This window comes from Triturus cristatus, chromosome 12 (genome assembly GCF_964204655.1).
Source record: "Triturus cristatus chromosome 12, aTriCri1.1, whole genome shotgun sequence".
Lineage (NCBI taxonomy): Eukaryota > Metazoa > Chordata > Amphibia > Caudata > Salamandridae > Triturus > Triturus cristatus.
Window position 1 is genome coordinate 291,579,592 of NC_140595.1, and position 15,084 is coordinate 291,594,675.

Below are 15,084 nucleotides of genomic sequence, written 5' to 3' on the forward strand. Positions count from 1 at the left end.
TGAAAAGGTACTGTGGGACTCCCAACTCGATGACAGGGAATGATTCAAGCATGTGACTCTATGAAAGATCCAATACTGGAGAATATACAATGACCAGGGATTTCCAGTCTGATGACATGGAATGGTTCAACTTTGTAAATATATGAAACATATCAACGCAAGAGAATTTGAGCTACAGAGAAGTAACTAATTTTATCATTGTGTACCAGTCTCCAGAACCCGAGAAACATGCATAAGCAGCTTTCCTCTATGTAACAATCAATAATAAAGCAACAAGTCATATATGTACCATTTATTGATAATCATCTTTACAAACAGCAAAGCTTCAACTCCAGACACCCGACACCCCAGAGAGGTGGGGAACGTGGCAGTAAATAGAATACCCTTTTTTAGACAGGATCCTCTTCAAAGTCAGTAGCCCTGAGACAGATATCAAGATTTACTGATATATGGCGTGTCATTCGACTTGCTAACGTCTATGGAAGTATTTTTATTATTCTTGAAGATCGCAATGCGACCTCCAGGTTTTTGCCTTTGTCTATACTCGGTGCAGCTGGTGAAGTTCTAAGCTTCTGCTTCTCTGGAATGCAATGTTTTTTCTCTTCTACAATTGCTCTCAAGCAGGGTCCTTAAAAGGCTTCTCACACATCTAAAGTCTCCATGACTTTCCGGGGCTCCCTGACAGCCCTGTAGCCAGAGCGCATTCACTCCTCTCTCCCATCTAGCATTTGCTCTTTATTTCTTCCCCTCTTCTTTGGTGGGAACCTCAACTGACAAGATGTGCTCATCTCTCCTCGAAGTGGGGCTCATACGGATAACGACAGAGTGTTCTACGGATTCTGAAACTATCTCTGCACCATCGTCCTCAGGTTTGTGGGTGGGAATTGGGGATCGTCTGTGTACTGGAGAGCCCGGAGGGATTTGACTGGAGGTGGATGGCTGCAAAACAGATAGAAAATAAATGATTAGACAAAGTGAGCTGAGACATCAAAGGCTCAAAAAGCATTATATATATTTTTTTTATCAGTGGATTATTCCAGCAGTATGCTAATAAGGTTACTAGTGTAAATCAATGTCTTGGTATGTACAGTCTTTTGACTACACTAAATTTTCCATCTAATAGCATGGAAAGATATTTTCCCTCCTTCAAAATGAAAAAAGTCTCCCGGAAACGTAGTCCTTCTTTATGTGTGAAAATACCATTTATATCAAACAATTCTTTCCAAAGTGTAATAGAAAAGAAAGGGCACCCTGTGTACCAACTATTGATAGGTGATTGTCAATGTATAGGCATTTTTGATAAAACTATACAAGCTCAATTTCAAAAGCAGTTTCTGGCCAATATGTGCTGCCACTGAAGATCCTGTCAGTGCAGGTCTGTCCCAGAGATGCCCAACTACTGACAACCCAGGTGTGGAAAAACTATTTTGAAATGACCAGAGTATAAGAATTTTTTTAAAAAAAACCAAAAATCTGTTTCATATAAATAATCTGTTGCACATAAAAGACATTTTCAATACCTTACAAAATATTTTTAGCAATGATAATTCAAATTCAGATTATTGTAGTTAGGGAGGTTTTGTGGTATTTGCTTATATTTTTAAATAGGTTATGATCGAAATATATCAATATCACTGGAATTCTGTCGAGAATTAACTTCTCCTTAATTAGAAGAGTTTTATATTATCTGCAGTTGTCAATGAAACCAAAGGAAGAATTTAGGTATTTCAGACAGAAAGATGTAAATATAAAGTTGGAACATGTGCATCATTTTAAGGGCTAGACTGGTTGGCAAAATTCTTAATGTTCCAGATTCCCAAGTTATTAATGTTCTGGAGACCTTGGAAAATATGTGCTTGCTGCTGGTGGATGCAGGAATAGAGATTTGATATTCCTGATCTGGTGAACCATTTGTAAACGGAGTCAAGTTGAAACAGGAAAGATAGACTTCACCTTTCAGAACTGATAAAACTACCAGATTGGTGTTAGTTTTACACAAGTGATAAAATATGAAATAGAGAGCCCGATAAAGACAGCACACATTATAGGCATAATGCTTAAAATATCTGATGCATCCTAATGTATAGATATTAAAATATCTCCATTACTCTGCATAAGCAGCAACGCTCCCCACAAGTCGTGGTGACAGCAAAGCAGTCCCGTACTACACTCCTTTATCATACATTGATACGGATTCCTTACAAAAGCACGAGACCATGTCAAGGCACACAAAAGATAAACTTAAAAATTGGGGAATTAGGTGAAGTGCAAGATGCACATTTTCTATACTATTCAATCCAGCTCATGACCCTATTTTGCCCTTATGTGGGAAAATGAGCTCATAAACATGGGGTCTGCTTGATGGTAGTTTAAACATGACAGATAGACAATGCACACTGAACATAAGTGTATCTATGTAGGGGTGCTCAAAGCTTTTACTCTACAAGTGTTGTCTTGTGGAGGTTCTGATTATTGATCTCTCTGCACTCTGCAGAGTTTCACACTTTTCCTACATGTGTGCACTTGCATAATTTCGTTGGCTTTGGTACCTCAAGGCTCTTTCTCTAGGATTGCATACCTTGCTTCGCTTGACCTGCAAGTACTCTGAAACTGTGTTGGTAACTCAATTTTTACATGAAAGCTTACTTTGCTCAGCATTTCCTCGCAAGTGACTCAACACCAATTACACTTGTGTACAAAATACCTGTGAAAATCCTGATTTTCATGTGAAAGCCCAAGTTGTGTTGAGCTTAATGATCTTAGGGGATTTGCTGTGGTTTACCAAGAAATATTAGAAGCTAGTGAGAAAAACACTTTCCACACCAAGAGCCATATGGCGAGCCAGTACTCTACATGAAGAGCAATAATTAGGCATGCGAAAGGGATAGTGACACCATGTATGCTTGAGACTCTACGGCTATGTGAGCCCTTTTTTCTGTATGCTACCTCAAGTTACACTGTATATACTCCAACTCAGGGACGGCATTAGGGCAGTGCGACTGGTGCGATCGCACCGGGCGCTGGCCTGTAGAGGGGGGGCCGACCTCAGGAGGGCCGCCGTGTTTAGCAATAGCTTATGATTGTAGAGCTGAGGGGCACTTTTTTCTGGTGGTAGTGAGAGAATCCGAGGTGGCGGTCATGGGTTGTGGGGACGCCAAAATTGATAGTTGCACAGGGGGCCACCAGCGCTAAAGCCGGCCCTGCTCCAACTACTGTGGTATTGATGAACGTCCTTACCTCAATGTGCATGTTTGCTAACTACAGTGTACATCATGTAGAAAAATGTTAAATTTTCCTCTCCCCTCCTCACCTGGACTGACTTCTTGGCCTTCATTTTCCGGCGAATCTTGGCAAATGTTCCCTTCAGTCCCACCTTCTGGGATGCGGCCAGGGCTGCTTGTAAGAGCTTCGGAGTCTCCGGTCTGGGGGGAATGATGTGCTGGAAACCTTTCTCCAATGGTTTCTCCTCCTTTGGCTTGCTGCTATTTTTCAGCATTTTCCTAGACACAAGAACAAGTGACGCTTTTATTTTGGAGCAATATGTTGACTTTGATCTGATCCCTAGCATTCTATGAACACTAACTTCCACAATGAATTATATCTTGGTGGTAATCTGAAGATACCCAAATAACAAATCACAAGTATCTTGTGAGCAAACATCTCTAGTACCATTCAGTGGGTCTGTGAGTCACACTCCAGAGCACCACTTCACTTTTGCCCAGTCTTAATTACACCATTACATCTCACAACTGTGAATTCTCATTGTTGTCTAAGAACAATAATACCCAGTACAAAACCCTCATATATTATTCTATTGGACATTTAGCGGGTTCATTTAGGGATTAGCAGAACAGGAGTACACCCATAATCACCGATCTGCCACAGGGCTGCCTTGCTTGCAGTATCAGTGGCCTGCCACATATAAGGGGCGTACAGTGGACCCAGGCAGGGAAAATCAGCAATAGTACGGTGTAAAGACGAAACATCCTTCATATCTGGGACAAAGTTTTTCTCTTTCTCAGAAATAAACCTCAGCTTTGGGGGTTGGTTTTGCGAAGTAAAAGTTACTAACCCTAAGTAACGATCTTTCTGGTGGATACTCAATCTACCAGCAGATTCCTCACTTGTAGAACATACCCCAGGTTTCAGACTGGATCTGAAACCTTCAAAGCAATGAGGTCTCCGGTAGAGGTAGCTGGATTCAGTCGCTGCTGGAAGTGATGTCAAATGGCACCACAAGGCCTTAAACCTCCTGCACCCCCTCATCAACATCAGTTTCTCTCCAATTTGTTTCCTAGCCTTCGAGGCAAGATTTGAAAAGATTGATATCAATGATGGAATACAGTACCAAATAATACAGGATGGATTATTTTAACTTCCCCTATAATTTATCCATCAAAAGTAGGAGGGTGGGGGTGGTGGTGCTTTGGGCGATTCAGTGAAGATTTTGAAGGTAGATAGAGTATTCACCAGAAAGGTCGCTACTTAAAGTAAGTAACTTTTTCTTCTGATGGATACTTCTACCTGCAGGTTCCTCACCTGTAGATCATATTTCACAGCAATACCCTGGCCAGGAGGAGGATCAATGGATGATCAAACAAGGAAATTCTGCCAAACAGAAGTGTCCCTCCTCGCACACTTCTGGATTTATGCAGTAGTGCTTTGCAAAGGTATGCAAGGGAGCCTATCTTGCTGACTTAAAGATCTCTACAATCGGGACACCACACCATGGTGCAAAAGTAGTTGATTTAGCCCAGAGGATGATCCAATGAGATAAAGCCCTCTTCTGTACTCCCTTACTCTTTTTGGCACCACTGTAGCTGACAAAGAGCTGGTCGTCTGACCGTTAGTCCTTAGTGCAGTCCAGGTAATAGTTAACCGCCTGCCGAGGGTCCATCCGATGCAATAATTGCTCCTCCTTTGTGGGATAAGTAGGGGGCAGAAGGTCAGAAGCGTGATGGATTGGGCAAGATAGAAAGGAGGGACCACATTAGGAAGGATCCAGCCCTGGTGCACAACACCAGCTTGTTGGGAAAGAAGGTAGTGAAAGCAGGGCAACAGCTAAGGGCTTGCAACTCACTGATCCTTCTAGCAGATGTGAGTGCAACGAAAACACAGTTTTGAGAGTCAACATACAAAGGGTAAAACTATGAAGGGGCTCAAACCGTGTCCCCATCAAAAATGTTAGACCCAATTTAAGTCCCACTGAGGAACCACAGATGAAGTGGGAGGAAAAACATTGGTCCAGGCCCTTACGAAAAAGCATGACAACAAGGAACTTAAACAGGGATGGCTGACCACTGTTTTTGACCAATAGCACACCCCCTCTGAGAATGATTCAGCACAAATTGTGACACTTGAGGCAGTCTGGCCTGGAAGGGATCAACACCATTGTCCACACATCATGCAATGAACTTAGCCTATCTGCCAGACTAAGCCGACTTAGTGGAGTGGTTACAAGATGACGTCAGCCACCTCCAGTGGCAGATGAAAGCAGCTCTGTAGTCCCTGCTCAATTTCCAAGAATCTAGGTGGAGGTCTTGGAGATTAGGGTTCAGAAACAGTCCATCTGACAGGGAGAGAAGTTCCGGCTTAAATGGAAGGGGCAAAGGGGAGGGGGGGGGGGAACGGATATGCGGAGAAATGCAGAGGGTCCACATACCACAGCCTTCACGCCCAATTCAGGGCAATGAAAATGACTTGTGCCCAGTCTTGGTGAATCTTCCCAATGCCTCAAGGAATCAAGAGTATGGTGGAAATGTGTAGGTCAGCTGAAAGTTCCACCTCAACTGAAATGCATCCCCCAAAGTTCCCCTCAACAGATCTGCTGGCACTGATTATTTTCAGAGAAGGCAAATAAGTCCACCTGAGGAGTGCCACTCTGGGCGAAGATGTCCTGGACTATAGTCTCAACGCTTCCAGGCAGAGAAAGTGAGACCCTATTCCCCCATGCTGTTCAGGTTCCGCATTGCAGTTGTGTTGTCCATCAAGATGCGGACGGACCGACCCATGATGGAGGGGAAGAAGGCCTTGAGCACCAGCCGAATCGCCCACAGTTCCAGCAGGTTGATGCACCTGTAACTCTGGAGACCAAAGGCCTTTAATCTCCAAACCCTCCAGATGAGCGCCCCACCTTATAGTGGAAGAATCCATCACTACCATAGTCACAGATGGAGGGAGAGTGAAGGCCATCCCGTGAGTTAGGTTCGCCTCATTCCCTCACCAAGCCAAATCCGCCGCAGCACTGGGGGAGATCATGATGGAGTTCAAAAGGTCTCCCCCGTACTGTAGCTACTGCCTTAGGAGGCACCACTTCAGGGCCCTCAGGTGCCAATGTGCATGCATGACTAGGAGAACGCAAGAAGTTAGCAGACCTAGGAATCGAAAGATGGAACCATCACCTGGATGTCACAGATTCTCTGTGGGGAAAGAAAGGCAAGGAAAATGGTGGTGTCCAGTACTGACCCTATGAACTGGAGTTGTTGGGAGGACCATAGATGAGATTTGGGCTCGTTGATCGAAAAACCCGGGCTGAACAGCAGGGATTCTGTTGTCAATAGCTGGCTTGACAGCATCTCTGGTGAGCTGTTTGAGGAGAAAGTCGTCTAGGTATGGGAAAATGAGGATGCCCAACTGTATGAGTTGGGCCACGACCACTACCATCACCTTTGTGAAGACTCGATGTGCCGAAATCAAGCCAGAGGGTAGTATCACAAAATAGTAGTGTGTAGAGCCCACCACAAAGCGCAAGTACTTCCGATGCGACCTCAGGATAGGGATGTGGAAGTATGCATCCTGCATGTCAAGTGACACCATCCAGTCTCCAAGCTCCAACAACAGTATAACTTGAGCTAGGGTCAGCATCTTGAAATTTACCTTTCTGAGGAAGAAGTTCAGGCTCCTTAGATCCAGAATGGGACACAGACTGCCATGTTTCTTGGGCACATGTAAGTAATGTGCATCACAACCTTGGCCCTTTTCCTGGTCTGATACCAACTCTACCGTTACCTTGAGAAGAAGAGCTGCCACTTCCAGGTGGAGAATGGTCAAATGATCAGGAGAAGTGGGATGGGAGGTGGAACTTATAGGAAAGGAAAGGTGTAGCCCTTTTCTACTATTTGAAGGACCCACTGGTCCAAAGTAATGGCCTTTCAGGCTGAAGGAAAATGGGACACTCTGACAGGCTCTGTGTGGACTATGTGAAGCAAACTAGGTCTGCTTTCCTTGTAGTGGGGGAGGAAGAGGAGGAGGAGGAGGGTTGCAAGGCAGATCCATGGCCTTTACCTCTAGTGTGTATTGCAGGACAAGTGGATTCTGTTGCTGCTGGAGTGCCGCTCTATACTGTTGAGAGTGAAAGAAGGATCCTTGTGCAAAGCCACAAATGCAGCGCAAGACCGGAAATCTTTGGTCAGGAAGGAAACTGAATTTCCAGAGACATGACCGTAGCTTTTAAAAAGCTTAAATTGCTCCAGGGCCGAGTTGGCCTTGTCTCCAAACTGACGCACACCATCGAAGGGAAGGTCCATCAGGTTAGCCTGGAAGTCAGATGAGAAATTGGAGGTCCTGAACAAAGTGTGGAGACATGCTGTCACAGAAGTGGTCATATATCTGCAAAGGAGTCCGCAGTGTCAAAACCAGACTTAATAATGTGTTAGGAGGCATTCTGTCCATTTACAACCAGTTCTTAAAAATCCTCCTTCATGTCAGCTGGAACATGCAAAAGGATCATCTGGGCTGTATCCCACAAGACGGGGTTGTAACAAGCAAGGAAACAGTTAGCATTAAGGGACTTCAAGGTCATACTCCCTGATGAAAACATCTTCCTGCCAAACACCTCCAAACATTTTGATTCCCTGTCAGAGGGGGCCGTAGGGAAGGTCCCTTCTGATTGGGTGCTTGAACAAGAGACCTGGACACCAAGCTCTCTGGCAAAGGGTGTGTTGAAAGGAATGCTGGATCACCAGGAGCAGAGCGATAACCTCTGGCTACGAGCAGATTAAGCACCAGAGCAGAGGAAGGCTTCTCCCAAGCCACCATGATGGGCTCCAGGAAAGCCTCGTTGAATAGAAGGAGGGTTTCTGAAGAGGTCATGAAGACATTTGTTGTTATCTCCATTGTTTGCAGCTGCAAGTCCAACTCCTCGGCAGCTTTAAGCATGACCTTATGCAAGGACACAACCTCTGGCACTGGTGGTCCAGTGGGAAAGTCCATATCCAACTCTGGTGACGTGTCCAGGCTGCTGGCCAAAGACAGGCCCTGTAACTCCAGGGGATCCTGAAGCAGTTCACCATCAGTGAAAGATTTCACAGGGTCAGAATCGGTCCTAAAAATCTCATTGAGGATTGCTCAGTAAGACGCTTCTTTAAATAGGTTTTGAGACTCCCTGCTAGAGTGAGTCTGAGGCTCAACATCAGGCAGCAGCTCCAATGGGGTTGTGTCTGGAGCCAGAGGTGGAGGAGGTGGTGACAGTGAAAGTGAAGGCGGTGCCATCCACAGCATCAGCTGCTGCGCAGCGAGGTGGAGTGCTGGGTCAAAACAGTATGAAGCTGGCACCGAATCTGGTGGTGCAGCACCAAAGAATCTTTGCTGGAAAGCTAAGAAGAGTGGTAGCTGTGGTGGGGTTGATGGATGCCAGTCATAAGTCTTTATTCGAATTAAAAAATAATTCATACAAGACACAACAAATCACAAATATATAAAATCACAGTAATCGGTTCAATAAATACATTCCAATAAATATATAAAACCTTTTAGATAAGAAAGTATTAAACAAGCAACAGACAAATGACATGAAATTCACATAATTAAAAGAAGATAATTGGGATAAAAGTGACAACAGTGCATTTTGCAAACTTCAAGCCAGCCCATGTGCATTCTCTAAGGAATGAAGGGTTTTTAATCTAAGTGACCATGCCCACCCCAAATATTTAGCTAGACCTATTGAATGGACTGGTAAGGTACTCGTGCATAAAATTTGAATAGCTACGTCAGAGCTCCTAGTGCCCATCAATTTGCATAAAGGGGAAAGCCAGTGGCGTCGAGGGGCGACATATACTGGGCACACGAAAAGGAAATGGCCAGTGGTTTCTCGTTTGTCTCCACAGGCAGGGCAAATACATGTACTTCCACCAAACCACCCAGAAGTTAAAGCCCTTAATGGAAGAGAGCCTGCTCTGAGTTGGAAATAGAGTTTCCTATCCTTTGGAGACGTTATCAGATCCCAGTAGGGTTCCAAAAGGGGTATAACCTTTGCCTCTAGGAAACGATGAGTCATGGAAGAGGAAGTAGAGGCTGCCCACACCCTGTGATTTACCTTGTCCCAATAAAGTTCTTTCATAAGCTTTTTTGTAGGGAAGACAGCGACCACTGGGTCATTCCATAAGTTTTCCAGTCCCAAGGCAATTAGTGAATCTCGGAGATTCCTTAACCACTTGATTTTGTGAAACGTGTCAACCAGGATTACGTCCATGATACCCACTGCGTAAGGTCGAAGTTCCGGAGTAGTCCACAATCTCATCCAGTATAAAACTGGACGGAGCTTTGCCAAATCTTTGATGGACTTCCTACCTAGGTCGTAACGCAGTGGGACCATTGGCGTACTTTGTGGCAAGCCTGTAATGGAGCGGAAAAATTTATTTTCAACTACCGAGAGGGGTGTTAATATATCAAAGCCCCATAACTCGGCTCCATACAGAACCGAGTTTAAGGCCTTTGCCTCGTAGACTTGTAACATCGGTTTAAGAGGTTTAGTAAAAGATTTTTTAAACTCTTTGGCCAGCGTTCCCGATATTTGTGTGAGTTTCAATGTTGACATTTCCAAATGCCTGTTCCATCGGTTGTTGTGGGACATATGAATGCCTAAGTATGTGAAGTTAGTAACCTCCTCAAGAGTTTGGCCATTCATCCTAAGCTTACCAACCCTATAGCTAGTGTGTGGGTTGAAGGTCATAAGCTTTGTCTTTGCCACATTGACCTCCAGTCCGTGGTCTTTACAGAAATTTTCAAAAATTGCCAATGCCTTCTGCATGCCGCTCGGGGTTTTTGACACTAAAAGAGTGTCATCGGCAAACATTAGTATTGGTGTTGTAACACCTGCCAATTTTGGGGCATCAGTATTGGTCTGAAGCATGTAGTCCACTCTTCCATTAATGTACAAAGAGAATAGTGTTGGTGCCATTGTACATCCTTGACGGACTCCCCGCTCTACTGGGAACTCGGTGGTAGATTCCCCCAGGCCACCCCATTGAATTTTTGCGAAGTTGGACTCATGCAATCTTCGAATTAAGGTCAGGAGTTCCAAGGAAAGTCCTAGCTTTTCTAGGACCCTCCAGAGCTGTTCACGAGGGACGAGATCAAAGGCAGCTCTTAAGTCCACAAAAGTGACATAGAGACTGCCTTTGCCCAGTTCAACAACTTTCCATAACAGTTGCTTAAAGCGGAACACCTGATCAATGGTGCTAGTGGATTTGCGAAAACCCGCCTGGAGACTAGAAAGAATCTCGTTCGCATCAATCCAATTATGTACCTCATTCAGGACCATCCTCCCAATGACTTTTTGAATTGTGTCAATTAGGCTGATGGGCCTGTAGTTCCCCGGGAGGCTTTTGTCACCCTTTTTATAAATTGGAATTATGACTGCGCCTCCCCAAGATTTAGGTACTGGCGCACCTTCAGCCACGGCATTCGCTATGAAAGCGATATACTTGCTCCATGAATCTTTATTCTCTAAAAAGAGATCAGAAGGAATACCATCCAACCCAGGAGCCCGTCCTGCAGCTACACAAGACAGTGCAGCTAAGCAGTCTTCCGAGGTGAAAGGCCCTGACGAATAAAAAGCATAAGGCATTATGCCCTGACTTATGTAGAGGGGATCACGCGCATATTGGGGCTTAAAGTAGTCCAGCCAATCCCCTTCTGAGACATGGTTTGAAGGATTTTCTGATAGACCTCCTCTGCCCCACTTCAGAACGTTCCAAAATAGTCTAGCATCTCGGGAATCACTGGCTTCCTTTAGGTCCTGCCAAAACATTTCTTCACACTTTATTTTAGCATGTGTGATGCTTTTCCTATAAGCAGATCTTGCTAATTGAATGAATGGGGTGCTACCACTAGATAAGGCTTTAGCCAGGATGGATCTTGCATTTTTACAGTGTTTATCGTACCACTTAGGTTGCTTGGGCTGCTGTTTAGTACCGTGCCTTGTTTGCTTAAAAAAGAAGGGACGTAGACCCTCAAAAAATGACTCGTGCAGCCTGATTACTTGGTCTCGGCTTTGCGAAATGTCCTCAAGATTCGCCATGATTGCAGAGAGTTTGATATTAATCTGGGCTAATACTGAATCTTTGGACTTTACTGATGCCCATTTTAACCTTCGTAGGTCGTTGGTAGGCACGCTTGCGGGGGGGACCCGAATTGCTTCTTTTAACATTAGGCATGATTTACCCCACCAGCTATGGGAGACACAAATGGGGTTGTGGTCGCTCTCCAATCTTTGCACCACCTCCATATCTATAGGGGGGGACCACAGTCTCATACAGCAAAGGACATAATCAATCCTGCTGCATGAGCGGCCGTTATCAAAGGTCGGTGCTCCAAGCTTATCTCCATTGACTCTACCGTTCAGTGCCCGAAGCCCGAATTCTAGACAGAGTGCATTGACCTGGGTAGCCACCATAGACCACCGTTTGATTGGAGGTAATGCGAGGGCTGGGATGCCCCAACGTTGGTCCTCTTCGGGGTCAAGCCCCCATTCAGAATCGCTATCTAGGAGGGGTTCAAAAGTGACATTAAAATCCCCAGCTACAATCAAGTCCCTGCTACTCGATTTAGATTCTATGAGTGCAGTAAGGGATTCAAGCGCACTTGACTTCTTCCCCTTCGTGCCCCGAAGGTAGACATTATATATATCCACAGACTTCTTGGGGCCGAACGTGAGCCTAACCAATTGAATATCCTGGGACCCAGTGTCAATGTCTGTGGCATGTGAAAATAAGTTCTGGCGAGCCCATATAGTTAAACCGCCAGAAGGACGACCTTTTGTGCCTTTTATTGCTGGGACATAAAAATTCAGATAACCCGGCATGTACTGGGCCTCGAGGGACCATGTTTCCTGAAATAGGCAAACATCGAAATCATTAATAAAACTCGCCCATTCAGGAGTATCGATTTTAGTTGTGATACTAGCCAGGTTCCAAGACAAAAGAGTGCCCCGGTTTTTACCCGCGCATATAGCACGGGGCTCAGCAGAATATCCAGATACATTTGCCCTTGCTTCGCGCATATATGATGACAACGGTGAGATCTCTGGCATGATTACCAGTCCATCCATTGTTGGGTTAACAGTAGCCCCTAATGCCACAGGAATTAAGGGGGTGTCAATACTATGAAATTGTCAATGGCATGTAGGTGTAGTATAGAAGTAGTTTAAATCATGCACCGCAATTCCAGAACTGGGGCCATAGGAATTAATTTCCGTGATAAACTTTGAGAGGCGCGCATCTTTAAAATTGACAACAACACAATCGCCCTGAGTATTTTTAGGTAAAGGTCCTACCCATTGGACCCTTCTAACAAAAAGAATTCGACCATTCAATTCATTTGGAATAGGTCTATGGATATTGAGCCAGTGACTAACTTTGTTTTTTAATTGCTCATAGGATTCATATTTGTTAGTGGGAAGTTCGGGAACACCAGTTAAAACTGCAACATAAGGGAAGGATTCACATGGGAGATGGAGTTGGATCGGGGATGGCCTAGATTCGTTTCCTTGTGGAACAGCGTTCAAACTAGGAGGATTAGTGCACGGACCACCCAAATGCATGGTATTTGTATTGGTGCCCTGTGTATCTTTACTTGACCTACCCTCACACCTCGGGGATTTACAGTTTTGTATCGTTCCCTTCTGTCGAGATGGCTGATTGCTGTTTGTGGTTAAAATATCTACAGCAGTTGAAATAGAGGCAGAGACAGGCGGTATGACAGATATGGGTAGGACAGGGCCAGCAGAACCGACAGAGTGATTGTTTTTGGATATGTCCTTAGCACATAGTTTAACAACATTCTTCACCGAGCAGAAGTTGTCCAAGATAGTTTGTTCCAATTTATCTACTTTGGATACAACCATTTCGATCCTTTCCATTAAAGGGGATATTAGAGTACGAACGATGCTTTCTAGCTGGAGAGCAAAGTTACTTGGGTCAAAAGGAGGTAACTCAAGTCTACCAGAATCCTCCTCAGCAGTGCCGGGACTAATGTTAGGTGAGTCAAGAGGCACAATATTTTTAAGTGCTTTGGAAACTTTAGCTGGTCTAGAGCGCTCAGTCGCCCTCCCCCTCTTCCTTTTCTGTGCGACTAATCTAGTGGGTGTAGAAGATCTAGCCCCTGCTCTAGTCTGAGGGCGAGGGGTTTTAGGTGCTAGTATAGATTCTACTTCCTCTGCTGATGATGCAGCCACTAGGTCAGTTGTGTCTGATATGGGTCGTGATACCTCTTCTCGTGGCTGCTCTCTGTTATTGCTTGGTGAGCTTACGTGAACTAAGGGGCCCAGTGATGAACGCCTTGTAAATAGGGGCTCTGTTGAGAGACGTCTTTCGGTAATGGCAATTTCATGCTCCAGGACCGAGACGGCACGAGTGATAAATTGGTCCATGGTCCCTGCAATTGTGGTTTGAGCTGCGGTACGTTTCCCCTTCCCTGCCATTTTCACGGGACCAACAACACAGTGATCTACAAAGTGTAAATATCAACAGTCATCAATAGTCCCGATTTGGCAACCAACAGCGGCTTACTTGAAATGGCAAACGAAACAGAGTGTGGCCCAGCCGGGCCTCTTCCGGCCCCGGACGGCCACAGACGGTCCCGCCCTTGTCCCGGGCTTCTCCCGGCGCCGACCCGCACGCGATCCCGCGACGCGGGGGGCGGGCTCAGTTAAGTAGCGCCTCCGGGCGCGCAAAGTGCGTGGTTTCTACTTCCGGGTCGCTGAGGGGCCTGGGTAATGTAGTCCCCGTGGAGAACTCCCCCCACATGGCGGTCGCGATGTCAGGCGACGGCGGGGGGGAGTCGTGAGGCCAGATGAGAAAGAACGAGTGGTCCCAAGAAACACACGAGGCCACACAGGTGAGCAACAGAGATCCGCTTGCGATTGACAGGAAACAGCCCCCGCTCTGCCGGGGGCGGGCTCAGTTAAGTAGCGCCTCCGGGCGCGCAAAGTGCGTGGTTTCTACTTCCGGGTCGCTGAGGGGCCTGGGTAATGTAGTCCCCGTGGAGAACTCCCCCCACACGGCGGTCGCGATGTCAGGCGACGGCGGGGGGGAGTCGTGAGGCCAGATGAGAAAGAATGAGTGGTCCCAAGAAACACACGAGGCCACACAGGTGAGCAACAGAGATCCGCTTGCGATTGACAGGAAACAGCCCCCGCTCTGCCGGGGGCGGGCTCAGTTAAGTAGCGCCTCCGGGCGCGCAAAGTGCGTGGTTTCTACTTCCGGGTCGCTGAGGGGCCTGGGTAATGTAGTCCCCGTGGAGAACTCCCCCCACACGGCGGTCGCGATGTCAGGCGACGGCGGGGGGGAGTCGTGAGGCCAGATGAGAAAGAACGAGTGGTCCCAAGAAACACACGAGGCCACACAGGTGAGCAACAGAGATCCGCTTGCGATTGACAGGAAACAGCACCAGATGGTGCCATGGCTTTCGCAAATATGTAGTACATCACATGTACGTACCCCAGGGATCCTCCCTCCGCCCAACACTGTTCAACATTTACATGGCCCCGCTCGCACACGTTGCCCGACAACACGGCCTCAACATAATCTCCTACGCCGACGACACTCAACTGATCCTCTCCCTCACCAAGGACCCCATCACTGCCAAAGCCAACCTCCACAAAGGAATGAAGGCCGTCGCCGACTGGATGAAGATCAGATGCCTGAAGCTGAACTCAGACAAGACGGAGGTCCTCATCCTCATCCTCGGCTCCAACCCTCCAGCCTAGGACGACTCCTGGTGGCCGACGGCACTGGGGGCAGCCCCGACACCCACCGACCACGCACGCAACCTGGGAATCATCCTAGACTCATCGCGCTCAATGAC

General features: G+C 46.3%; 1 protein-coding gene across 1 annotated transcript in view; it reads right to left on the bottom strand.

The window, feature by feature from the left end:
- Nucleotides 1–277: 277 nt before the first annotated feature.
- CNGB1 (cyclic nucleotide gated channel subunit beta 1) overlaps nucleotides 278–15,084 on the bottom strand; it is a 958,531-nt gene continuing 943,724 nt past the window's right edge. Inside the window, exons 38-39 of the mRNA XM_085637063.1 lie at nucleotides 3,311–3,500; nucleotides 278–939 (exon numbers count right to left, since the gene is read on the bottom strand). Coding sequence (XP_085493189.1) covers nucleotides 736–939; nucleotides 3,311–3,500 — 394 coding nt within the window. The 3' untranslated portion in view covers nucleotides 278–735. The remainder of the gene's footprint in view (nucleotides 940–3,310; nucleotides 3,501–15,084) is intronic.